The sequence below is a fragment of the Moschus berezovskii genome, chromosome 10, assembly GCF_049115385.1.
Source record: "Moschus berezovskii isolate FMDL1 chromosome 10, NW_MosBer_1.0, whole genome shotgun sequence".
NCBI classification, from domain to species: domain Eukaryota; kingdom Metazoa; phylum Chordata; class Mammalia; order Artiodactyla; family Moschidae; genus Moschus; species Moschus berezovskii.
In genome coordinates, this window is record NC_142469.1 from 81,558,556 (window position 1) to 81,586,372 (window position 27,817).

At 40.6% G+C, this 27,817-nt stretch overlaps 1 protein-coding gene across 4 annotated transcripts in view; it reads right to left on the reverse strand.

Moving 5' to 3' along the window:
• MAP7 (microtubule associated protein 7) overlaps nt 1-27,817 on the reverse strand; it is a 177,797-nt gene that overhangs the window by 49,616 nt on the left and 100,364 nt on the right. For all 4 annotated transcript variants that reach the window (XM_055432821.2, XM_055432820.2, XM_055432819.2 and 1 more), the window contains exons 2-3: nt 10,133-10,234; nt 2,146-2,223 (exon numbers count right to left, since the gene is read on the reverse strand). In XM_055432821.2, coding sequence (XP_055288796.2) covers nt 2,146-2,223; nt 10,133-10,234 — 180 coding nt within the window. The remainder of the gene's footprint in view (nt 1-2,145; nt 2,224-10,132; nt 10,235-27,817) is intronic.

The following is a 27,817-nucleotide window of genomic DNA, read 5'->3' on the forward strand; positions in this document are numbered from 1 at the left end:
TCTTCCCGACCCAGGGATCAAACCCAGGTCTCCCACACTGCAGGCACACGCATTACCCTCTGAGCCACCAGGGAAGCCCAAATGAAAGTCGCTCAGTCACATCCAACTCTTTGCGACCCCATGGACTATACAGTCCACACAATTCTCCAGGCCAGAATACTGGAGTGGGTAGCTTTTCCCTTCTCCAAGGGATCTTCCCAACCCAGGGATTGAACCCAGGTCTCCAGCATTGCAGGCGGATTCTGTGCCAACTGAGCCACCTGGCAAATAGCAGTTTTAAAATATATAAATTAATGATGCATGTTCTACACCATTGATGTATGGTCTGAAATATGATTTAAAATATGGGGTTATATATTAAGAAGAAATCCGGCCACTTAACAGATAAAGCAAGGCAACTTACAGAGAGAATCTGCAGGCTCAGAGCTATACAACTTTATAGCATATGAAGGGAAATCATTATTGTGTGACCAGCATAATCATGTTTTCCATGATAAAACTAGTAACACCTGGATTTGAAAGACAAAGAAACCCAAATGGAAAGACATGAGTTAAGGTGTAAAAGCTAAATCTTGATGGGATTTAAATCATAAAGGAATAGTCTCCTCACCCTATGGAGCTCCTTTAATTCAGGCAGCTATGAATCCACAGTGCAATGCTAAGGAGACATTTAATAGGGTGAAGCCTAACCCGACAGGGATGGGGTGGAGAGGGGAGAGTGTTTTTCTCTGTTTGGATGGATTCAAAACCAGAGTGTAAATACCAACTACCCTGGAGCAGTAGTCTGCTGCTTTATGCTCATCTGGAATCTCTTCTTGCTTCTGTAGCTCTGCCTTTCTTTTCCTCTCAGTTCTGATCCACTTGTCAAATTGACCTTGCCTGGGGAGCAGTGGGCACAGTTCATAAAAGGAAGAAATCCAGACTGCACAGCACTCCAAGCAGAGAGGAGTGGAACAGGTCACAGGTATCCCTGTTCTCCAGGAACCTACCAGCCGGAAGGAGACCTCCCAGAGGTGGGGAACTTCAAGCGCAGGCGCAAACTTTAAACAAAGAGAAATGCAGCCTGATAACTTCCAGCAAGTCATTGAAATCTGTGTTGGAAAAACCCTGGCAGCAGAAGAAATGACCTCACATGACGATGATGGCAAGGGAGAGAAAGAGGCCTGTGTTCAAAGAATGTAAATAATGTCAACAGACTTTTGAAAACCAGCTTCCTATGAACTTCACAAATCTGGGTTCTTGAATACAAATAATCAGAGATGGGATATGGGACTGGGTTCTCCAATTGAAACGCTAACTCATAAAATGCAGTAGAACTTTAGAAAAGTTATAAGTCATCCACTGGAAAGATTGTGACAACCTAAGTCAGTTATGGTTTTAAAATATCAGACACCCTAGAAACACTGAGACACGTGACTAGACATTTCATCTTTCCAAGGCACATAAAGAGAATATCCTGTCTTGGCAAACTTTGGATAAATGGGCATTCAAGCAAAGGAGGAGCTGGCACCAATATCCTTGCTCAGTGTTCTAGAAGATGACTGCTGAGTGCTTGGATCTTGGCTTCCTGATCAGCTAGTCCTGTGACCCAGCTTTCTAGCTGATTGTGTGGCAAATACTGCAGTTGCTAAACTTTTGCAAGGGCCTTGGGTAACAAAAGTCAGACATCACAGCTCAGGTCTTGTGTTTTTCCTGGCAGCATACTGGTAGCATCTGTCTATAAATTCAGCAGCAGTGTTCTTTTAACGTGGAAAGCAGTGAGTGCCCTAGCACTAAACCGTCTCATAACTGGGCACATAAAAAGAACCCTATGCTTACTCTCCTGGTATGTTTTAAGTTGTAAAATGTAAGCCGAGTCATCATGCCTCTCATACATACATTCCTCCAGTGTCAGATGAAACTGTCATTACACCAAGAAACGAAAATCTCCCTAATCCTGGGCTGGACTTCACTGTGGGTGAAAATTTGGTTCTATGTTTATATCACATACTAAATTCGGTCTCCCAATCCATCAGCAAAACTCATAAAGGCATGCAAGAGAGCATGGCTATTATACAAATGTCCGTTTGCTCAATGTTAAGTGTCCATTATCCTAGCGGGGAGAAAAGTAACATTTCAACAACAGTGTCTTTGAAAGGGACATACCTAGCTGCTTCTCCCGCTCCTCACGCCGCTCCCTCGCGAGCCTCTGCCGGTCATCAACACGCAGCACAGGTGGAGGGTCTGAAAAGGAGATGGGAGACATAAGAGGAGCAGATTTTAAAAAATGATATACACTGATAAATATCTCTTTGGTAAATCTGATGAATGAATTATTACTGCATCTTACCTATAGTAACATGACAACAATTGTGACCATACTTGTAGTGATGTACTTTATTATAGTTTTCCTGAGAATTTCCCAGTATTTTCTTCAATTTAAAAATATCATAAAAAATAAAAATATCATATATGAGGTTAGATTCTATGAGTTCTCATCACAAGGGAAAAAAATCATTTTTCTCTTTTTTCTTTTTGTATCTATATAAAATGCTGGATGTTTACTATACTGGAATAAATATGTCATAATACAAGTCAAGTCATTATGCTGTACACCTTAAACTTACAGTTTAATTGATGCTGTATGTTAATTACATCTCAATAAGACAAAAAAAATAAAAGAAAAAGACACAGAGCCAAAACAAATTATGTAAAAAACGTAACTGTGCTTTTGGCTTATTTTCATCAAACACTATTCATGAGGTTTTAAGTTCCTAATCTACTGAACTTTTATTATTTTTATGTTTTAAAAAGTCTCCTGGGGCTTCCCTGGTGGCTTAGTGGTAAAGAATCCGCCTGCCAACGCAGGAGACACAGGTTTGACCCCTGGTTTGAGAGATCCCACAAACTATGGAGTAACCAAGTCCATGCGCCACAATACTAAGCCTGTGCTCTAGAGCTTAGGAGCCACAATTACTGAGCCCACACGCCCCAACTACTGAAGCCTATGTGCCCTGAAGTCTGTGCTCTGCAACTCAAGAGTAGTCCCTGCTCGCCGCCACTAGAGAAAAGTCAGAGCACAGCCAGATAAAAAAAAATAAAATTAAAAAAAATCTGCTCCTTAACAACAAATAGAATCCTAAGTGAATTTATTCTACTAAATAGATGGTCAACCACCAGTTAGACATGAAGAGCCCAGCTTTGAAATCAGACAGGCATGAAATCACTTCTGGTTCTGTCACTCTCACTTGCTATGAGACTTGGCTGAGTTACTCACCCAGCTCTCTAAGTCTTAAGCTGTGACATCGGTTTCATGGGTTTTTACTTGTTGTCTATGAGAATAAAATAGATCCTATCTAACATCACCATATGGATTAAATAAAATGATGCTTATAATAGCATTACCACAGTGCCTTGCACTTGATAAATCTCAGTAAATGTCTGTATTCATTGATTACACTAAATATCTACTGTAATCAGGCAGTGTTTTATGTTCTGAAAGAGCTATTAACAAAAAAGACAGAACTCTCTGCTCATATAAAGCTTGCTTAGGGAAAACATATGTAAAATATAGTGAATGGAAAAAGGGGAAATATATAGAATGTTCTGGAGAAGGAAATGGCAACCCACTCCAGTATTCTTGCCTGGAGAATTCCATAGACAGAGAAGCCTGGCGGGCTACAATCCATGGGGTTGCACAGAGTTGGACCCGACAAAGACGACTTAGCATGCACGCACATAGAATGTTTTAATAGCTAAGTTGTGTCAGACTCTTTGGCGACCCCATGGACTGGATCTTCCTGATCCAGGGATTGAACTCACATCTCCTGCACTGGCAGGAGGGTTCTTTACCACTGATCCACCTGGGAATGTTCAGTTCAGTTCAGTCGCTCAGTCATGTCCAACTCTCTGCGACCCCATGAATCACAGCACGCCAGGCCTCCCTGTCCATCACCAGCTCCCGGAGTTCACTCAAACTCATGTCCACAGAGTCGGCGATGCCATCAAGCCATCTCATTCTCTGTCGTCCTCTTCTCCTCCCGCCCCCAACCTTTCCCAGCATCAGAGTCTTTTCCAGTGAGTCAGCTCGTCGCATGAGGTGGCCAAAGTATTGCAGTTTCAGCTTTAGCATCAGTCCTTCCAATGAACACCCAGGATTGATCTCCTTTAGAATGGACTGGTTGGATCTCCTTGCAGTCCAAGGGACTCTCAAGAGTCTTCTCCAACACCACAGTTCAAAAGCATCAATTCTTCGGCGATCAGCTTTCTTCACAGTCCAACTCTCACATCCATACATGACCACGGGAAAAACCATAGCCTGGACTAGACGGACCTTTGTTGGCAAAGTAATGTCTCTGCTTTTTAATATACTATCAAGGTTGGTCATAACTTTCCTTCCAAGGAGTAAGCGTCTTTTAATTTCATGGCTGCAATCAGCATCTGCAGTGATTTTGGAGCCCCCAAAAATAAAGTCTGACACTGTTACCACTGTTTTTCCATCTATTTCCCACGAAGTGATGGGACCAGATGCCATGATCTTCGTTTTCTGAATGCTGAGCTTCAAGCCAAACTTTTCACTCTCCTCTTTCACTTTCATCAAGGGGCTTTGAGTTCCTCTTCACTTTCTGCCATAAGGGTGGTGTCATCTGCATATCTGAGATTATTGATATTTCTCCCAGCAATCTTGATTCCAGCTTGTGCTTCTTCCAGCCCAGCGTTCCTCATGATGTACTCTGAATATAAGTTAAATAGGCAGGGTGACAATATACAGCCTTGACGTACTCCTTTTCCTATTTGGAAGCAGTCTGTTGTTCCATGTTAGACTGAGATAAATGCTAAGGGGACAACAAAGCAACAAAACAGACTGTGAAATGGCAGGAATGGAAGGTTGGGCATTTTGGATAGGTGCCAAGGGAATTCTAACTTGATGGTAGCTTTCATGTGTAAAAACTTGATGGAAATAAGGGAGCTGTCTGTGCAGACATTCCAAGAGGTGAAAAGCAAGTGCAAAGGCCCTGAGGTCGCAAGGACCTAAGATGTTCGAGAAACGACATGAAGGTCTGAGCCACTGGAGCAGAGTGAGATCATTTAAGTGATGGGGCCAGAGGCTGGGGTCCTGGTGAGGACTCTGGATTATGCTGTAAGCGAGATGCCACTAAGGGCTTCCCAGCAGAGGTCTATACAAATACGCTCACTCTGCTGTTACTAAATAAAAACAAAAGCATAGTAATGATAACAATGATGATGATAATAATTACACTTAAAATCAGCATTATTTTCCTTGCTATTAAATTAGCAATTTAAAATCTCACATTAAAAAGAAAAACCTACTGAAATAATACTTTAAAGACAACATAGTAGTACTTCAACAGATCTTGCATCCCAAATGCCTCCTAAATGTTACAGAATTTGTACATTTAAGAAAAAGAAAACTGTATGAAAGTTCATTAGAAGCTGCATAAACCTGGCAGTGGGGTCATGGGCAGAACTAGGAGATGATATTTTGTGTTTTTCCTTCGCTTTAAGGTATTTTTTTTTAACTGATAATATGAACCCCTAACTAGCTCATATTTGTTATAATAATCATTTCCCCCATTTGCTAATCATTTATGAGGTTTCAAATATTTTTTATGCAGAAAAATATAGCCTTTGGTCCCAAAATGTTTTCTTCTGACACTAGAAAAGAGGCATGTAGACCCCTCTTAGGCACTTTGTTAAGGGTCACAGACAGGAGAGCTTTGCTGTTGTTTGTTTTTGGAAATGATAGCCCTATCGAAATGATGTTTTGAAGAAAAAAATGATCTAAGAACACAAGTCAAATGAAGTTAGAAGCAAGTCTTCTAGCAATTACTTATTGCTTAAAAAAAGTCCTTTAATAGTGAGGTTTTATTCCCTTATGAAAATTTTGCACTTATTATGAAACTTGAAAACCAACTTTATTTATAAAAGTTACATGGGCACATTATAGAAAGTCTATAAACAGAGACTATGAAATAAAATTCTGTTCATAGAATACTGAGTATGTGACATTTCTACAAATTTCACACAAATTTTGACAAAAATTTTCAAAAGGAGGTTTTCATAACAGCATAGTCATCCTCACCTACCCTCTTCCACCCCAACCAACCCCGAGAGCCCCAAGTCAATACCTGGTGTTCCTGCAGTCATGAGGCAACACTCAATTATGCAATGGAACACTTGCCGTTTAGATACACAAAAAAGGGCATAGTTTACCTCTGATTTCTATGATATCACTCCATATGAAAATTACACTCGTCACATGTAATAAACTGTATCCTGTCTGGTGACACCAGTACCTCAGAAACAAGGCTGTATATAGTGCTATAAAGATATATCAATAAACACTATAAATAAGGCCAACGCTTATGAGTTGGCAGTAATTCTCCCTGGCCACCTTTATCACTTCAGCACTGATCTCAACCACTATTTATTTAGAATTCAATTTGAGAAAGTAAAGAACAAATACAACACATTTCTAAAATATAACGTGCATAGTGACTATCATATGCTAGATGATTTTGGCTGGTTTCGGGACCTGACACTAAAAAACACTGTAGAGTGAAAAAGGTATTCAGTTTGAATTCTGTTTCCATCCTTCTGGTCACATTAATAAGAAGGTCACTTTGGTACCAGAATGTTAAATAAACACCCTGTGGCAGATTAAAGATGGCTGTGATATGGGTAGGGAAGAGCAGAGCCTGGTCAGTTTTGTTCATTGCTATATTCCCAAAGCCTAGGACTATACCTGGCAGAAAGAAGGGCATTCAATGAATATTTATTAAATGAATGAAAGAACAAATGAGCCAGAAACCCTGGCTAATGTTTGGAGCCTACACACTCTAAACGTTTATGGAATTAACATTCACTATGAGGGAAGACTCATACCAAACTTGTATTTGACAACACACTTTTAAAAAGGTATTAGTAAATACTAGTGATTATAACTCTAAGGTGTAATAATTAAAAACTGATAAAAATGACCTTTAAAGGTAGGACTTCAGAAAAAAAATACAATTGAATAATTGCAAGTAGATAGCAAATTTTCTGAAATTTTTTTTCTCCATCTCATTTCTATCCTCATATCACTTTTTTTCTGGAACAAAATGAAAGTATAGAAAATAGTTTGACATCGTGAATATTTCACACTGTTTCCCAATAGATCTATTGACACGACTGAGCAACTGAACTGAAGTTACTTAATTCTTAGAAGGAAAAGTTTTTAAGAGAAATAGGATTTCAGTGGTGACACACTTGCAGCTACACTCTGCATCCAACCTTCTATCTGTGACACCTGAAAAGTAGAGGGACCACCCAAACCAGGGTACTTTTGAGAGTGAAAGGGCATGCTAATAATAGCCTGTGGTTACATGTGAAAACATGTACAATCCTGAAAAAACTGGAACTAAAGAGTGACCCTCAAAGATTAAGAAAAATAAACTCACTGTGACAAGGCTTTTTATAAGAACTCACTATACCTTGACTCCTATCTGAACAGCTACTGTCAGGATATTTGCATTTGGTTAGGGCAATACTCAAAATATCCCCCAAAGAGCATGTACTTCTTTTCAGGTTCCTGAAGAAAATTTAAAAAAAATGCTTTAGACAGACGTTCCCATGACTCATATCCCATAAAATCAAAAGGTTTTACTCAAACCTGTAACTCCAACATGGAACCTCTGATATCATCTTCAGAGATACTCGGGAAAATAAAGGTGGTTTTAAAAATAAGAGTCTTTGAAATATCTGTGCTTATGTGTATATACAAGAAAGCAGACACAAGGATACTTAAAAGACACAATCTGAAATGAAACGTTTCCTCACTGAACTTGACTGTAGCAATATAAATCAAACAGTTCTATGAAGAGACAGTCAATTGGGGTAGAAAAGATTTTTCTTTTGGCCTCTATATTTCTATGCACTCTGCATATCTCTCTTCTCACAATGGAAATACTATGTTAGAATGATCTATTCATATACTGATTTTTTTCTACTACACTGGTCAGCTAGAGAGTAGAATTATGTCTTTCAATAATATATTCCTAGTACCTACACAGTGCTATTGAAGTGAAGTGAAGTGAAGTCGCTTAGTCGTGTCCGACTCTTTGCGACCCCATGGACTGTAGCCCACCAGGCTTTTCTGTCCATGGGATTTTCCCGGCAAGGGTACTGGAGTGGGTTGCCATTTCCTTCTCCAGGGGATCTTCCCAATCCAGGGATCGAACCCAGGTCTCCCTCATTGTAGGCAGACACTTTACCCGCTGAGCCCAGATGAATAAACAAATTATCAGGATATAGAAGTATAAATTGCACAGTAAAGAATGGGAGGAATTAGAAACGATGGTTGACGGAGAGAATAAGGGAAAATCAGTATAAACCATTTCAGTTCAGTTCAGTTCAGTCGCTCAGTCGTGTCCAGCTTTCCGTGACCCCATGAATCACAGCACGCCAGGTCTCCCTGTCCATCACCAGCTCCCGGAGTTCACTCAAACTCATGTCCACAGAGTTGGTGATGCCATCCAGCCATCTCATTCTCTGTCGTCCCCTTCTCCTCCCACCCCCAACCTTTCCCAGCATCAGAGTCTTTTCCAGTGAGTCAACTCGTCGCATGAGGTGGCCAAAGTATTGCAGTTTCAGCTTTAGCATCAGTCCTTCCAATGAACACCCAGGATTGATCTCCTTTAGAATGGACTGGTTGGATCTCCTTGCGGTCCAAGGGACTCTCAAGAGTCTTCTCAAACACCACAGTTCAAAAGCATCAATTCTTCGGCGATCAGCTTTCTTCACAGTCCAACTCTCACATCCATACATGACCACGGGAAAAACCATAGCCTTGACTAGATGGACCTTGGTTGGCAAAGTAATGTCTCTGCTTTTTAATATACTATCAAGGTTATAGCTATGTTCAATTCTCACGATAAAACAAAGGGGATTTTCATGTTCAACAGCTTCTACTTCTACAAGGATGCCCACTGGAATACAGGGTAAGAAAGTCCACTAGAATAAGCCCTGTGAGGACAGCGGCCCTGTTGCTTTGCTCACACAGTATCTCCCAGAGTCCCCCAACATTGGTCAATTACTCAAGAAACATTACATGTTGGCTGGGCTTTGGGTGGATATATGGACGGATAAATGAATGAAAATGTAAACTGACTAAACGGGGAAAATCTCAGCCTGTGAATTAAAACTCCACTGAAACTACACATCATTTGCTACTAATGGTAGCAAATGCAGTACTTGCAACTGTACCTGTTATACATCATCTGAATGGCAAGGCAGAATTATCTGCTCTGTTCAAGACCTTCTCCACATAGGAAAAAAGGCCCAACAAAACTAGGCGGGACAGGGAATGTTTTCTATGGGGCTAGATAGAGTTATTTCCATCTTTAGTGCCACTGATTCACTGTTCTTGAGTGACTCTGGCCTTGGATGCAGCATCAAGTAGGCTTCCAAGAACCTCAAGAGGTGTTCGGTTTGCCTTTTCCTTCCTTTGGCTATCTCCCTCTGGTCATCATACTGTAAGTTAGTCTCTCCCAAAGACCATATCATGGTTTCTGGATACCTGGAAGCTACTGCATTGTTTACTCCATTGTTTGTAGTTTGTTTTACAGAGTGTTTGCTTCTTTGTATCACTGAATGGAACAGACCATGAATCACAGGCTATTAAATGAAATTACTGTGTAGGTGTACAATCATTGCAGACAACAGAGAACAAAAACGTAATTCTATACCAGCATTGCTGTCTGTAATGATTTCCTTAAGTGGGTTTTGAAAAAGTCACAAAAGAGATATGCACTAATGCTGGGCATACAGGTACAAAAAAAATCTGTGTCATTTCTATCATTTCAGGCAGAATGGAAAAACTATTACCTCTCGCACACTGCTTGACAGTTAACAGTGCATTCACAGATAGCATTTTGCCTGTCAAAATGATTCTGAGAGGTGAGTAGGGCTGAGCTTTGAATCTCCATTTTAAAGAAAGAAAATCAAGGTGTGAGAGGTTTTCTGACTTATAGAAATCCGTCTAAATGTGTGTTTTGGTGGCAGGACTGAAACCAAGCCCTCCTAAATTCTAGCAGGCCTAAGACCTTTGGGATTACCCTCCTTTTTCCACAACAAAGGCAATGCATAGTACCTGGTTTATTTCCTGAGTGGTTGCTATTTTGTCCTGAAATAGTAGTGGAGGGCCGGTGGGAGGCAGCAGTTTTCTTATCTTGTACTTTGTTGCCATCAGGCGCTACACAGATGAGATAAAAGAAAAAAGACATATTTAGTTTCTCAAAATTTATTCAGAAACATTCACATATTCAAAATTTGCTGTCAACCTCTGTATCAAGTACTAGGCTAGATTCAGGAAATACAAAGATTAAGCAGCTGATAACGCCTACTCTCAATGAGCATAATGTTCAGTGGGAAGAACACACCCAAGAATCAATAGCCTCAGCTCAACTGACCAACCCTACAGCAGTGGTGTGTTCAGGGTCCATGAAGTCATTCACCCTGGCTGTTCCAGTTTATACATAAAGCAACCGTGAAGAAATAAGACTGGGATCGTGAGCATCTGATTTTGTTCTTACAAAGGTCATGCATTCGGAACCAAAAAATTCCAAGAACATAACCAAGCAGGTCACCAAAAGGGAACGAGGGATATAATTTACTAGGATTTTGGAAAAGCCTCTAACAAATGTTCAGTAACAAAGATCATTCAAGGGACTAAGGGAGATGTATTCTAGGAAGTGACCAAAGGGCAGAAATATCAGGCAACTCCCTGGTAACGTGAAGTATAAAGTCCTCCAGGTAAATTGTTCTTTACACATTTTACTTTAATAATGTATTTTTCAAAAGATATTTAAAGTATTTTGCTGCTTCTCGTAAGTGGTGTCAAAAACCAAACTCTTGATTTTCCCTGCCTCCTACCTGCTGCCTGAAAATCTGTTTCACCCACAGTCTTCCCCATCCGTTCAAGCAATTCCATTCTTCCAGTAGATTAGGCCTGGAGCCTTGGAATCAGCTTTGACTTCTCTCCTTCAATCTCTCCCCAGATTTGATTCAGTAGTAAGTTCTTTCAGCTCTGCCTTAAAAAATCATCACCTCTATCACTACCTTTCTGATCCTCTCTTCCCCGTGTGACTGGAATGTCCTCTTAACCAGTCTACCAGATCCTACCACTGATTTTCAGTCTCTGCTCATCTCAGGAGCCAGAGTGATCCCACTAAATCATAAGTCATGTCACTCCTCCAACAGCCACCATCCCACTCAGAGAAAAATTCAAGGGCTGTCCACGGCCTACAGGGTACTTTATGCTTTGGCCTTTACCTTGTACCACTTGACCTCTTAATTACTCTGCTCAGATCTTACATACTGACTTTGTCCATCTCAGCGCCTTGCATGTACCTGAAATTCTCTTCTCCCAGATGTTAACATGAGTCTGTCCTTCACTTCCACTGAGTCTCTGCTCAAATGTGATATTAGAGTCCTCTTGATCTATCTAAAATAGCACCTGCATCACTCATCTCTCCTCCTTACTCTGCCTTGTTTGTAGCCCTTACCCCTGACACACTGCACAATTATTATCTCCTCCACTAGGCTGAGGGAAATGGAGAATAACTAGAAAATGAGATTCAGTTGTTCAGGGTTTTTGAACCTGAAAGAGTGTGACAGTTATACTTCAGGAAGACTAAATTTAAAAATGGTACCCCAGATGTACTTTAAAAAGTTATTAAATTTGCTAAACTTTTACCTTTAAGCTCTGAACAAAGAATATACTAAATTTTTATGGATGCCTCTCAATTACATATGGTATTAGCTAGCATATGAAACCACAGACTGAACAGCAGAAAGCATCCTATGCCGTATTTTTAACACTGTTTAACTGCCCAGTTTCAAACAATTTGTTGGCTTTAAATAACAGGTTCAAACATAAACACTGGTTGCTATAACACTCTTCATCCCACTTGCCAAAAACAAGTTGCCAGTTATCACTATGTGGCAGGTAAAGGCCATACTAGTTCGTATTGGTCTACAGCCTCACAATTTTAGAGGCAGCCCCTAAAGACCAAAAACTGACTTAATTGGAACTCTGGTTGGATAGAACATCTTTCTCCCATCTTTTGCATGGTATTCTCAAAACTGCTCATAAAGAAGGTGAACAGAAAGGACTGCACAAAGATTGGGAATACTGTGATTATTTTCTTTTTATTATACAGCCACCTCTAGCACATAGCAAATAAAGCCTTAACTAGTAAGATGTTTCGGAGAAGGCAATGGCACCCCATTCCAGTACTCTTGCCTGGAAAATCCCACAGGTGGAGGAGCCTGGTAGGCTGCAGTCCATGGGGTCGCTACGAGTTGGACATGACTGAGCGACTTCACTTTCACTTTTCACTTTCATGCATTGGAGAAGAAAATGGCAACCCACTCCAGTGTTCTTGCCTGGAGAATCCCAGGGACGGGGGAGCCTGGTGGGCTGCCGTCTATGGGGTCGCACAGATCGGACACGACTGAAGCGACTTAGCAGCAGCAGCAGTAAGATGTTTAAGTGATCTATTTATCATTTTTACTTAACTGAAAGATAACTAAGACTATTTGTTTAGACTGTATTTCATATGCATTCATTTCTTTCTTACCTTAGCATATTTGACATAATTTAATCTGTCTCTGTTGATTATCTGCAATGCCCCCAGGCCCGGACAACAGATATCAATCGTAGCTAAATATTATGTTGCAGTAGACCATGGAGGAGATTCAAAAGAAGACATATTCAGTGCAAGTGACTTTTCCAAATAATTCCTGGATAATCCCTCTCCCCCTTTTCTTGGTTGTAATTTGCTTTGTCTTGAAATTCAAATGTAAAATATAATTTCAATTAAACTGGAAGTCTGGAGGTCTGGTTACCTGAATTCCAATTTACCTATCAATATATCTGATTTTTATTAGACCCAGTCGAGTTGGAACTATCTGCCCACTTTCTTATCATCTGGATCTCAGGAATTTATTTCTATCACAAAATCCTTCTGAGTCCTATTCATAACAAAACAAATTTAAACTTGATCTTAAAATGTGTTATGTTCATATAAAACTGATAAGCTAAACTTAGTAAAATAAAGGTAATTTGACAGTCAGTCTGTTTAAGCGAAGATTATGTGTGTGTGCTTAGTCACTGAGTTGTGTTTGACTCTTTGTGATCCCATGGACTGCAGCCCGCCAGGCTCCTCTGTCCATGGAATTCTCCAGGTCAGAATACTGGAGTGGGTAGTCATTCCCTTCTCCAGGAGATCTTCCTGGCTCAGGGATTGAACTGGTGTCTCTTGTGTTTCCTGCATTGCAGGCAGATTCTTTATCATCTGAGCCACCGGAAAAGCCTCCGTGAACCCTGCTACTTACTAGCTGAGTGACTGTCAGAATTTCCTGACTTCTCTGAGTAGGTAATATGAGGGTGAAATGGCCTAACTCAGAGGGTCACTGGGAGGATTAGTTGAAAAGACCTATGTTAAGAATCTATTATAGAACATGGCCCATAGGAAGTGTTTAGCAAACATTCAGCCCTCCTTCTCTCAACATTTATGCTCTTCCTCTAGGTCCTGGGCCTCCCACACTCCCACGTGTAGAGCTGTGTGTTGAGGTTGTAGTGGAGGCGGGGTGCAGTTTGGAGTCAGCTGACCAGGCTCTGCCAGTTATGAGCTGTGAACCCATAGCACGTCACTCAACCTCTCAGTCATAATTTCTCCATCTGCAATGCAGGAAAACACTTTCAGGGTTGTGAAAATTAAATGAGACTGCTGGGCCCACTGCAAGGTTCAATAAAAGGTGGCAGGTATTTTTGGCTCTCCCCCTAGTCCTACACCAATGTGGGAAAGCAGGTTTCTAGTTAGTTCCTCTGGGCTTTGCTTGCTTAGTGCTAACAGAGAAAGCAAACTTATGACAAGTCGGTGACAGCAGTCCTAGGGAGCAGAGCCTGGTTTGCAGCTCAGCTACAATCACACCTCCTGGGGGCTACAGGAAGGTAGGACTTAAGAGTACAGTTTCTAGTTTCCTGACTTAACCATCAGTCTTTCTGGGGCTTAGAGAGATGACAGTTTTCTGAGATGTAATACCTTTCAAGTTGCCGAAAGTAAGGATAAGTCTTCAAAAACGAAAAAAACTCACTTATAATAGCAGGAAAATAGTAGCTTCTGAGAGGGTTGGCTTTTTGTGTTTTTTTTCAAACAAATGGCAGGGAATATCGCTGTTTGAGAACAGAATGAAAATAGGAATTTATCTATTTTAAGATTTCCGATATTTAAAAATCTGGAAATCCTAGGAAACTAGCAGGTAGGATCACACACACCCTTTTAAAAATTACCATTAAAATACCAGTTTTAAAATGACCCAGATGACATTTCCAGTATTATTTATTTGAATCTTTCATTTTTCAGAAAAGAAAACTGAGCCATATACTATGACGCTCAATAAGACTTTGCTAGCCTTATAAAATTTTTATTGATCTTCCTGCTAGCTTGAAAGCTTTATTCCATTAGCATCACATGTAAAAGTGTTAAAGAGAAGAGGAAGGATGGAAAGAAGCACCCTTGTGGTCTGGGACTCTGTCTCTAAATCACTCTGCAATAGAAGATGCAGGCAGCAGACCTTCAGAGCTTTCACTTTGTAAAAAATTCTGCAGCTTCAGGAAGTGCCACAAATGTGTGTCTGCAATCGACCTCCTCTATGATTCACTACTAATACACTCCTTGCAATGTCTTTCCACAAAGGTCATGGGGTTCTCACTGCTGTGTCTATGTTTGGCTGTAGGGGCTGGTTGAAGTGCCTTCTCTCATGTAATGAAGATAACTGGTCCAACAAATGCCTAATTTAGTCAAAATGTTTACTCTTATAAGACATTTATGACTACAACTTTAGGGACCATGTTGAGCTTAAACTCACTGAATCACAGGTGGTCTTAACCCCCACAAAAATAATGTATTTCTGTCACTGTTTTAAATCAAGCATGGCATATGGGAGGGGAAACAGCAAAACTTTAACCCCGCTCAGTATGGGTTGGACTTTGTGGAATCAAGTCCCCAGGCTACACTCATACCTTTGGGGAGTAAACCAGAAGACAGAACTAGAGGCTGAACTGCATACAATTGTTTTTTTTGTAGTAAAAAATGGCTGAACATTGCAACTTCACATGTCTCATCGCGTCAATCTGCCTGGGCAGAAAGGAAGTTCACATTCCAGGCTTGCCAGTGTGTCCTTGGAAAGGTCTGATTTTGCTTCATGTCTTTTTGCTATGATAAATCTTGGCACAAGCATGACTATACGTTAAGTTCTGAGTCCTTCTCAGTGAATCACAGAACCTGAATCACAAATATCTTATATGAAAATCTGACTACAGAATACAACTATGGCAACTGAAGAACATTACTGGTTTAAAATCACAACATCTAAAGATTAAAGAGAACTCTAGGGAGAGTCTCAGGTAATTCAGAGTGTTTCACCTAAAATGTTCTACTGTATGAAATCCTTTTGCTTATTTACTTGACAGTTAAAACATTTAATAGCAGTGACTTAAATGTTACAGTATTCCTGGCTGCTGTTTTAGAATAAATTTTATCTAACATTATTTATAAAACTTGCATTAGAATAAGAAAGTCATAATGCAATCTTATAACTTCTGATGACTTTTCTGATTATTCCACATGGAGAGCTTTTCAGTTTAAATTCCTTCTAATTGTGTGTGAAGTTGTGTAGGAATGATCAAAGCTCATGGGTGTCAGCACTAGACAAACCTAGATTTAATTTTCTACTTTATTTCGGTTTTCTTCACATTTATTCAGTCGGTACCCTACTCCGTGGGACACCTTGTGCTCAGTATTGGGAAAATCTTAAATGAACAACACATCTTTTCTACAACTTTTTCCTTTTCCAGACCTCTAATTCTAGGGAGCTTTTGATTTTCCCCAGTAATTTCTCTCCCTGCAGAAATATTCTCCCCCATTATGGCCTAAAGCACAATCTTGACCTCAGTCATTTTCCAGTCTGGATTTATAAATATGCTTTGTATTTATAAACAGTCTTCCACCCCCAGGGAATATATGCTCATGTATCTCTGCTATCACTTGAAACTATGTCAAAAGTTGAACTAACCATCCTCACAAAATGAGGCAATCCGGTCTCCTTGTTACTATCAATGGGACCACTGTATTCCCAGGCTCAAAAATGTTACATAATGCTTTCAGTAAAAATTTGCAGACACTCCTATGGGCTGGCTACAGTGCCATGCTCTAAGAATACAGAGACTGTAGGACCTAGCACCATGACATTGTACATGAGGCGTTGATTAAGACCATCCCAAGAAAAAGAAATGCAGAAAGGAAATATGGCTGTCTGAGGAGGTCTTCCAAATAGCTGAGAAAATAAGAAGTGAAAGGCAAAGGAGAAAAGGAAAGATATAAGCATCTGAATGCAGAGTTCCAAAGAAGAGCAAGGAGAGATAAGAAAGCCTTCCTCAGTGATCAGTGCAAAGAAATAGAAGAAAACAACAGAATGGGAAAGACTAGAGATCTCTTCAAGAAAATTAGAGATACCAAAGGAACAATTCATACAGAAATGGTATGGACCTAACAAAAGCAGAAGATATTAAGAAGAGGTGGCAAGAATACACAGAAGAACTATACAAAAAAGATCTTAATGATTCAGATAACCACGACAGTGTGATCCCTCACCTACAGCCACACATCCTGGAGTGTGAAGTCAAGTGGGCCTTAGGAAGCTTCACTATGAACAAAGTTAGGGGAGGTGACAGAATTCCAGCTGAGCTATGTCAAATCCTAAAAGATGATGCTGTTAAAGTGCTGCACTCAATATGCCAGCATATTTGGAAAACTCGGCAGTGGCCACAAGACTGGAAAAGGTCAGTTTTCATTCCAATCCCAAAGAAAGGTAATGCCAAAGAATGCTCAAACTACTGTACCATTGCACTCATCTCACATGCTAGCAAAGTAATGCTCAAAATTCTCCAAGTCAGGCTTCAGCAGTAAGTACCCGAGAACTTCAAGATATTCAAGCTGGATTTAGAAAAGGCAGAGGAACCAGAGAACAAATTGCCAACATCCATTGCATCATTGAAAAAGCAAGAGAGTTCCAGAAAAACATCTACTTCTGCTTTATTGGCTACACCAAAGCTTTTGACTGTGTGGATCACAATAAAGTTTGGAAAATTCTCCAAGAGATGGGAATACCAGACAACCTTACCTGCCTCCTGAGAAATCTGTATGCAGGTCAAGAAGCAACAGTTAGAACTGGACATGGAACAACAGACTGGTCCCAAGTTGGGAAAGGAGTACATCAATGTAACATCAAGGCTGTATATTGTCACCCTGCTTATTTAACTTATATGCAGAGCACATCATGTAAATTGCCGGGTTGGATGAAGCACCAGCTGGAATCAAGATTGCTAGGAGAAATATCAATAACCTCAGATATTTAGATGACACCACCCTTATGGCAGAAAGAGAAGAACTAAAGAGCCTCTTGATGAAAGTGAAAACGGAGAGTGAAAAAGCTGGCTTAAAACTCAATATTCAAAAAACAAAGATCATGGCATACGGTCCCATCACTTCAAGGCAAATAGATGGGGAAACAATGGAAACAGTGACAGATTTTATTTTCTTGGGCTCCAAAATCACTGCAGATGGTGACTCCAGCCATGAAATTAAAAGATGCCTGCTCCTTGGAAGAAAAGCTATGACACACCTAGACAGCATATTAAAAAGCAGAGACATTACTTTGCCAACAAAGGTCTGTCTAGTCAAAACTATGGTTTTTCCAGTAGTCATGTATGGATGTGACAGTTGGACCATAAAGAAAGCTAAGCGCCGAAGAATTGATGCTTTTGAACTGTTGTGTTGAAGAAGACTCTTGAGAGTCCCTTGGATTGCAAGCTGAATATTCATTGGAAAGACTGAGGCTGAAGCTCTAATAGTTTGGCCACCTGATACAAAGAGCTGACTCATTAGCAAAGACCCTGATGCTGGGAAAGACTGAAGCCTGGAGGAGAAGTGGAAAACAGAGGATGAGATAGTTGGATGGCATCACCGACTGAATGGACATGAGTTTGAGCAAGCTCCGGGAGTCAGTGATGGACAGGGAAGCCTGGCGTGCTGCAGTCCATGGGGTCGCAAAGTCAGACATGACTGAGCATCTGAACTGAACTGAGGACATAGCATATACCTGCAAGTTCCTCATTGTCCTTTGGTGGAGACAATATGCAAATATAAGCATTTACAACAACAGACCAAATCAGTTTTCAAACATCGATACACTACAGAGGACTAGTAACCAAATAAATGATACAGTGTTATAGGGAATCAGGGGTGGGAGGCTGTACTACAGCGGGTAGTAGAGATGGGAATGTCACTAATAAAGATTTTGACAAATGGAGAGAATATGTATACGTGAGGGGGATGCCGAGAATCCTCCTGGCATGGGCATGGCATGTGCAAAACTACCGAGGCACTCAAGTAAGAGTGCATCAAGGGACTGTCCAGTCAGAACGGGGGGTGTAGGAATGCAGGCAGGGGACAATAAGACAAACAGCCCGAGGTCAATGTCTCCTCAGATTCCAAGAGCTTGGAATTTGTGATGAAGGCAATGGGAAGTCACAAGAGTGCCAGATGGCACTTTCAGCTGTGAACTAATCTAGCTTCAGCAGATTCTGGGTAAATGAAAGTTAAGGCCCCACAAGCCCGCTGGAAATGTATTCAAAAGGGTTATCATCTTAATAAAAAGGAAATCCGACTAAACCCACATCTTAAGAACTCCACTTTCTGCACAATTTAATAATTATGCAGATTTTCCCACTTTCCCTTATTCTGTACCAAGAGATGACTATTTAACTATGAAGGGAGAAAAGCGACACAGGTGAGTGTGTTTTGAAACTTCTGTCTATAGTTGAAGCATCAGGGAGCCAAGGACGAGCAGAGTCAGTGTGGCTGTCCTAGTGGGAGACAGGACGGAGAGGCAGCACCGCACAGGAACCGCCAGGTCTCCTCGGCTTCAGACCCTGCAGGAAATGGAGACCCAGTCACAAACTCCAGGAAGCAAGAGCAGGGAGCAGGAATAGGAAACAGAGAATGGAGAAACAGTGCCTGACTGGGAAACAGGTGGGGTGGTTTTGAAGGACAGGCAGGTGATGTGGGTAGATGCTGATGAGTATCTTTACTCTTTCATAGGCAAACCTAGGAAGCAGTCACTTCGCTATGCAAACTTACAGGTACCGCACCATGGCAACATATGTAACTAGAGATGCTGAGAAACAGTGCAGAGTCTGATTTGCCAGACTTTGTGGCAAGGTGCGACATCTGGTCACGTTTAAATTGACGCAACAATAAGAACAATGAACCATTTATTCAGCACTCTTGCTCATTTCTTGTTGCAAAAACAAATGCAGTTAAATGAGAATATTTGATGATAATGTGTATCTGGGACATACACTGCCTCTTCCTTATTCATATTGACAGAAATGACTCAATTAAGACTTACTTTTTTTTTTGCATTTCACACATTCCAAATAGAACAAAAACTAATGACTCAGCAGCCCCCCTAGACTACATTAGAGGCTTGTAAGACCCTGTGGAGGTTTTAAAATTTTTAGAGGGAGCTCATCCAGCAACAATGAATAGTGATTGAAAATCCCTTTCTGATAATTTTTTTTTCATTATGAAGAAATGAAGTTATGACAGTTATGGAAAATTACATTCATCAAAAAAAGCAAAGAAATCTGTCCAATACTGAGATAATAAAAATCCAATGTAGAGACACTGATTTTACAAATATCAATATAAACCAAACTCTGTGTGAAGTTATGTGATATATGGGAACAGAATCCACGGAAAACATCACTCATCTACAAAACTGACAATAAGGCATTAAGAATGGAACAGACACATGTTGGTGTTTATTAACAGTTTGTAATCAATCAACTTCCAGAAAGAAACTGAAGCAGTTGCACTGAAGTGTCGTCTACAAGATAAAATGCAAACATAACCTTTTCTATAAAAATCCATTTTGTTTGCCAAAGTACACAACAGGAAAGATACAAATATTATTTAAATAATTGCAACAGATAATTCTACCAAGTTACCAAGATATTTTTAAGGGATAAGGAGTAAGCTACTTGTTTACTTCAAAGAGATGATGTCTAATCACAGACATCATACTTAAATTCCCAGGTGGCTCAGTGGTGAAGAATCCACCTGCCAAGCAGGAGACGCAGGTTCAATCCCTGGGCCAGGAAGATCCCTCTGGAGAAGGAGATGGCAACCCAGTCCAGTATTCTTGCCTGGGAAATCCCATGGACCGAAGAGCCTGGCGGGCTACAGTCCACGGTGTTGCAAAGAGTCAGAAATGACTGAGCAACTGAACACACACACACACACACACAGACATCATATTCTGACCTTGAAGAACCATAGATGCTCTCCAAGTAAGGGGAGTGACAGGCTAATTCAGTCTTTGACACTTGGCCAGGTGCTTCCAGAACTACGATAATATCTACCAGACCCGAGGAACTTGAGGGCAAGGATGGTGCCTTCATCTTTATCAGTTCCGTACCTTTAGTATTTGGCCCACCATTTGGCATATAGGTGACACTGAATAAACGCCTGAAGAAGGAAACAAGAGAGCAAGAAATTGTAGATGGTGTACCCCAAACAAACCGTGGCAAAGGCCCAATAAGAGAAAGTATTCAGTTCAGTTCAGTCGCTCAGTCGTGTCCGACTCTCCGCGACCCCATGAATCACAGCACGCCAGGCCTCCCTGTCCAACACCAACTCCCGGAGTTCACTCAAACTCATGTCCACATAATGCCAAGTAAAAAGAAAAAGTATACATTTGCTCACTTTTTGATGGTGACCGACTCTGTGGACATGAGTTTGAGTGTACTCCAGGAGTTGGTAATGGACACGGAGGCCTGGTGTGCTGTGGTTCATGGGGTCGCGGAGAGTCGGACACAACTGAGCGACTGAACTGAACTGAACTGAACTGAAGATGGTGAAAAAGTGAATGTCGTTTATTCTGTCTGACTCTTTGAGACTTATCCTGGCCAGAACACTGGAGTGGGTAGCTATTCCCTTCTCCAGGGGATCTTCCCAACCCAGGGACCGAATTCAGGTCTCCCACATTGCTGGCAGATTCTTTACCAGCTGAGCCACAAGGGAAGCCCAAGAACACTGGAGTGGGCAGCCTATTCCTTCTCCGGCAGTTATGGTAGAAAAAAGGTGACCAATAGAACTGTCAGATCACAGTTACATCACTCTGTTCAGAAATCAAAAACTAACATAATTCTAGGATGGTGCTGACGATGTGTTAGGCAAGACTCAAAATCAAACGACTATTTCAGCAGCCACATAATAGAAAGGTTTCCTCAGTACCACTTATAGTGAGGGCTTCCCTTGTGGCTCAGCTGGTAAAGCATCCACCTGCAATGCAGGAGACCTGGGTTTGATCCCTGGGTTAGGAAGATCTCCTGAAGAAGGGAAAGGCTACCCACTAGAGTATTCTGGCCTGGAGAATTCCATGCATTGTACAGTCCATGGTGTTGCAAAAGAGCCAGAACATGACTGAGCGACTTTCACTTAAATAGCAACCCACTCCAGTATTCTTGCCTGGAGAATCCCATGGACAGAGGAGCCTGGCAGGCTACAGTCCATGGGGACGCGAGAATCGGGTACGATTTAACAACTAAACCACCACCACCACTTAATAGTGAATATCTGGGGAACAGAGCATCAATCTCCAATACAACAGTATACCACCCATACTGCCTGGGATAAAGCCTGAGAACAGTACAGTCTCCAGGTGGAAACATCAGACACTCTGTGAAACATGCATTTCATCTTTGAGAGATTTGTGAACTCATCTTTTTTCCAAACCAACTTAATAGATACATTTTGATAATCTGTTTGTTAAAAAGTTAAAAAGAAAAAAATTGATCTTAGCTGAAATGAAAAGCATTTCAGAAAAGCACATGTTCCATGTATTTTGTGGAAATTTCTCAAGCTGTTTTGTTTATCACCAAAAGCAGCTTCTTGATTTGTGTTACAAAATCCTTTTGATACAGTTAGCCAAGAGGAGTAAACACTCATTACACACTTTCAATTCAACCCAAGAGGCTTTTATTTAAAAGTCAACAAAAAATAAACAAAAGCCTTCCTCCAGCCAGATGGAGACAACACTATAATCAAAAGAGAAAATGCTGTATTTTTCACCTGTATTAATATAACCAGATTAAAAGGTAAGCCTTTTCATCCCTGTGGCTGACGTATTTTCCTGGCGATATTTACCAGTCACAGTGTAAGCTGTTTCACAAATGATCTTTGCCCTGTAATATGAATAATGTTTATGATTAAGCAAAGTACAGGGCAAAATATAGAAAAAGGGTGAAAACCCTAACCATACTGTTTTTCAGTCTCACTGAGAAATGGTAAATTACAGATTGCAGTTAATTGTCTAAATTTCAACAGCTGGATGGGGAGCTGATCAAATTAGATCCAATTCAATTAAACTCAGTGTGTAATTAAAAGCAACTGTTTAAATTAGGAAAGAAAAATAATTAGAACTCAACTTTATTATACTCCCCTTAATTAAAGTCACCAACTGAAAGAAGCTGTTTTTACTTTTAACAGGATTACAACTTAACTTGAAAGAAAACTAAAATGGCTAATGCCAGAGTTTTAAAAAATGCTTATTTTTGGCCACAAAACAGAAAAGATTTTGTACTTAAATACAAAGTAAAATTATCAAGGTAGGAAATGTACAATTCTTAGAAAGAGTCCCAAATAAGCAGTAGATTTAGTTTTAAATATCAGTTTTGCAAAGATATGTGAAAGTAATTTTAATCCTGTATTAGTCGACTAAATGAGTAATCTGTGCCTCCCATATACACATGGTTGTAGAATATTAACCATTAATCATTCCTCCTCTGCAGAAAATAGTAAAATACTTAACTTTAAACTTTTTTATGTTAACACTGACAAACTCAATAGGGATGAATGGTAAATAGTGAAAGGTTAAAAGTTATTCCAATTCATTTCAGGTAACTACTGAACATTTAACTTAAAGGTTGTTTTAAAATGACTGGCCAACCCAGTCTCACCATGCTATCTTATGCTGTAGTCATTTCTACATTTGTGACCTTGTTATTAATAGTTTTTCTTCTCTCCTTGGATCACCAGTCTCACCATCTCTCCAACTATTTAATCCAATCCATCTTACTATTTTTTTAAAGCAGTCTTTATTTTTGAGAGTTTTAGGTTTACCTAAAAATTGTGCAGAAAGTTTAGAGAACTCCCTTGTACACTCTGCCTCTACATATACACACTTTCTCCCATGTACAAACACACTTTCTCCCACCATCAACCTCCTTCACTGAGTGGGATATTGGTTTCAATTGATGAACCTACACCGACACCTTATCATCACCCGAAGTCCATAGTCCACATTAATGTTCATGCTTGGTGGTGTTTTGGATTTTGAAAAATGTATAATGTCATGTATCCACCGTTATAGTATCATACGGAATCCAGATCATTTTTCATAGTCCAGCTCAAGTCTCTTTTTCCTAAAATCTCTTCTAGTTATCCTACCTCCAACATATTTCTTTCTCTGACTTTTGCTGCACTCCAAGGCTGCCCCACATTATAGAGCACTTGACTTCATTCTATCTTATATGACTTTTAGAATGTTTATTTCCAAAAGTTCTAAATACTAATAATCTCATGAGAGGCAAGGCAAAAACTATGCTTTCTCATTTAATAAATTGGGGTAAATGCTTGATACACTGTTTCTTGTGTGGAAATTCATAGTGCCAGCTTGCACAGGGAAGGCTCTGTACAGATTTGTGCTGGTTATCCAATAAATATATATTCTCTGACGCTTCTTTCTAATAAAACCCACAAAGCACAGCTCTGGCTGAAAAGTTGAAAACTGAAATAGATGGTGGGGTTTGTGAAAGCTCCTCAGAGGAGAAGCAGACCTGGTGGGTTTGCTCCTCTCCCCTCTTTTTCTTTCTGCCTTGAATCTCGATGTGATGTTCAAAGTAGAGCATCCATTCACCTTATAACCAGAAGGCAATGATGACAAAGAGGTGATGGAAATAACAGAAACTTGACCTTGCCATTTTTAAGCTGCTGAACAAGTACTAGCATGTTTGCCATCGGCAAGAAAACAAAACAAAAACCTCCTAATTTGTTTAAATCATTTTATTTTCTAGATCTTGTATTCACAAGGAAAAGTAATCTTTAGCCTGAAGTTAAAATACATTGCTCCTTGAAAGAAAAGCTATGACAAACCTCAGTTCAGTTCAGTTCAGTCGCTCAGTCATGTCCGACTCTCTGCAACCCCATGAATCACAGCATGCCAGGCCTCCCTGTCCATCACCAACTCCCGGAGTTCACTCAAACTCATGTCCATCAAGTCGGTCATGCCATCCAGCCGTCTCATTCTCTGCCGTCCTCATCTCCTCCCACCCCCAGTCCCGCCCAGCATCAGACTCTTTTCCAGTGAGTCAACTCGTCGCATGAGGTGGCCAAAGTATTGCAGTTTCAGCTTTAGAATCAGTCCTTCCAATGAACACCCAGGATTGATCTCCTTTAGAATGGACTGGTTGGATCTCCTTGCAGTCCAAGGGACTCTCAAGAGTCTTCTCCAGCACCACAGTTCAAAAGCATCAATTCTTCGGCGATCAGCTTTCTTCACAGTCCAACTCTCACATCCATACATGACCACGGGAAAAACCACAGCCATGACTAGACGGACCTTGGTTGGCAAAGTAATGTCTCTGCTTTTTAATATGCTATCTAGATTGGTCATAACTTTCCTTCCAAGGAGTAAGCGTCTTTTAATTTCATGGCTGCAATCAGCATCTGCAGTGATTTTGGAGCCCAAAAAAATAAAGTCTGACACTGTTTCCACTGTTTCCCCATCCATTTCCCATGAAGTGATGGGACCAGATGCCATGATCTTCATTTTCTGAATGTTGAGCTTCAAGCCAACCTTTTCACTCTCCTCTTTCACTTTCATCAAGAGGCCCTTGAGTTCCTCTTCACTTTCTGCTATAAGGGTGGTGTCATCTGCATATCTGAGGTTATTGATATTTCTCCCGGCAATCTTGATTCCAGCTTGTGCTTCTTCCAGCCCAGCATTCCTCATGATGTACTCTGCATATAAATTAAATAAGCAGGGTGACAATATACAACCTTGATGTACTCCTTTTCCTATTTGGAACCAGTCTGTTGTTCCATGTCCAGTTCTGTTGCTTCCTGACCTGCATACAGGTTTCTCAAGAGGCAGGTCAGGTGGTCTGGTATTCCCATCTCTTTCAGAATGTTCCACAGTTTATTGTGATCCACACAGTCAGAGGCTTTGGCATAGTCAATGAATCAGAAATAGATGTTTTTCTGGAACTCTCTTGCTTTCTCCATGATCCAGCGGATGTTGGCAATTTGATCTCTGGTTCCTCTGTCTTTTCTAAAACCTGCTTGAACATCTGGAAGTTCACGGTTCACATATTCCTGAAGCCTGGCTTGGAGAATTTTGAGCATGAGTTTACTAGCGTGTGAGATGAGTGCAACTGACAAACCTAGACAGTGTATTAAAAAGCAGAGGCATTACTTCACCAACAAATGTCTATACAGTCAAAGCTATGGTTATTCCAGTAGTCATGCAGGGATGTGAGAGGTGGACCATAAAGAAGGCTGAGTGCCAGAGAACCGATGCTTTTAAATCACCGTGCTTGAGAAGACTCTTGAGAGTTCCTTGGACTGCAACATGACCAAAAGAGTCAATCCTAAAAGAAATCAACTCTGAATATTCATTGGAAGGACTGATGCTGAAGCTCCAATACAATGGCCACCTAACGTCAAGAGCTGACTCATTGGAAAAGACCCTGAGGCTGGGAAAGATTGAAGGCCAAAGGAGAAAGGGGTGGCAGAGGATGAGAAGGTTAGATAGCATCACTGACTCCATGGACATGAATTTGAGCAGAGTCTGGGAGATAATGGAGGACAGAGAAAACTGATGTGCTGCAGCTCATGGGGCGGCAGAGCTGGACATGACTTAGTGCCTGGATAACCGCCACCACCACCACCTGATAGAGTTTTCCCTAACTACAGAATGACGTCCATGTGCTTAGCTTGCAAACATCTTCCAAAATCGGGCCCCAGCCCAACCTGTTGGCTTCTACTTCTCAACTATCACATCTTAGAGCTCGGTCAGGTATCACTGAGGGCTGGAGGGGGTGCTCCGAACTGGCTTAGAAGATGGGTGAGATTCAGAAAAGGCAGAGGATTTAATTTAGGTGGGAGATAATAAACGGCTACAAAGGACAGTGAGGAACCAGAAAGGAAAAAAAAAAGGGCACACAGAGCTAGGCTGTGGTTAGATGACAAAAATATCTCATGCGTGGTGTCTTAGAGAAGGGCTTTTCATTCAAGGCATTCATGAGCAGGCTTGACACTGGGGAGTCTACATGCTTCGTGTTTCAGCATCACCTTTATTTGATGCATCGTGACTTAACTCCAATTTCTTCCAGAAGTCAGAAAGCAAAACAGGGGCTGGTTTAGCGTATTAAAGCAGATTTGCATTTAGATTTGAAAAATAGCAGTAAGGAAAAAAAATGAGCAAAGATGCCAGATCAGTTTTTTTTTTTTTAAACTTATTTATTTATTTGGCTGTGTTGGGTCTTAGTTCCAGCATGCAGGATCTTTAGTTGTGGCATGTGGGATCTAGTTCCCTGACCAAGGATCAAACTCCTTGCATTGGGAGCGCAGAGTTTTAGCCACTGGACTACCAGGTAAGTCCCCAGATCAGGTGGTTTCAGTAATATCATTTGTGATAGAAATCACAGGAATTCCAACTTAGAAGCCAGTATTTCTGAAAAGAATGTGAAGGTTTCCCCCAGAGCAAACTTGGTCATCTGGAATAGCTCTTGGTAACTCCTGAGCCACAATTCTACTTTTTATCACCAGCTATTGATAGTATCCTAAGGCCCTCTGTATGATTGCTTACACTGCACAGAAGCACTCAAAGGTTGGCTAGGGGACTAAGTTACATTTATAGAACTGTTGAGAGAGAAGCTATCAGAGTAGGTATTAATCATACACTTGCCTATAAAAGGAAATAAAAAGTTTCAGTTGAATTAGTATATTTTAAAAAATAGCATTTATTAGCTTTTCTATACAATATAAAGACTATAGAGGTACAAATTTGAAAGGTCCATAATCCTACCACCTGAATAACCCGTTTATTCTTTTTTAAGTTAAAAAGAAATGTCTCTTCTACGGCTAGCAAAGTCAAATTGTACATAAAAGTTGTAAATTAAAAACAGAAGCCTCTTATTTTCCCCTCTTTTCTCTCTGGAAAAAAATGTCTATGTGCATATATATATTTACTTTTAATCTATTCAAAACATCACGATACTTAATTTTCTGTTGAATTTTTTAACCTCAGCCTAGTTTTCAAGTTCCTTCTTTAACTGCACTGCATTTCATCACTTCCAACACATGACTGAAGTAATTAAATAACAGTAATTCTCTGTCTTGCTTTCTAACTTCAAGTTATCTGAATCTTCCTGCTTGAGTATAATTTATATTCAACACCAGCGCCTGATCTCTTGCCTCTGGCGGTGGTAAATTCACCTTTTGCAATTTAGGCCTCTCTGTTCTGGCCAGTCTGGATTCTACTGAGAAGGCAACCACTTCCAAGGAGGAGGACTACCAGGAAAACGCCAAGACAACTTGACTTTCCTGGGAGAAAGGGGAAGCCAGCAAAGGCAGGAAAGGGA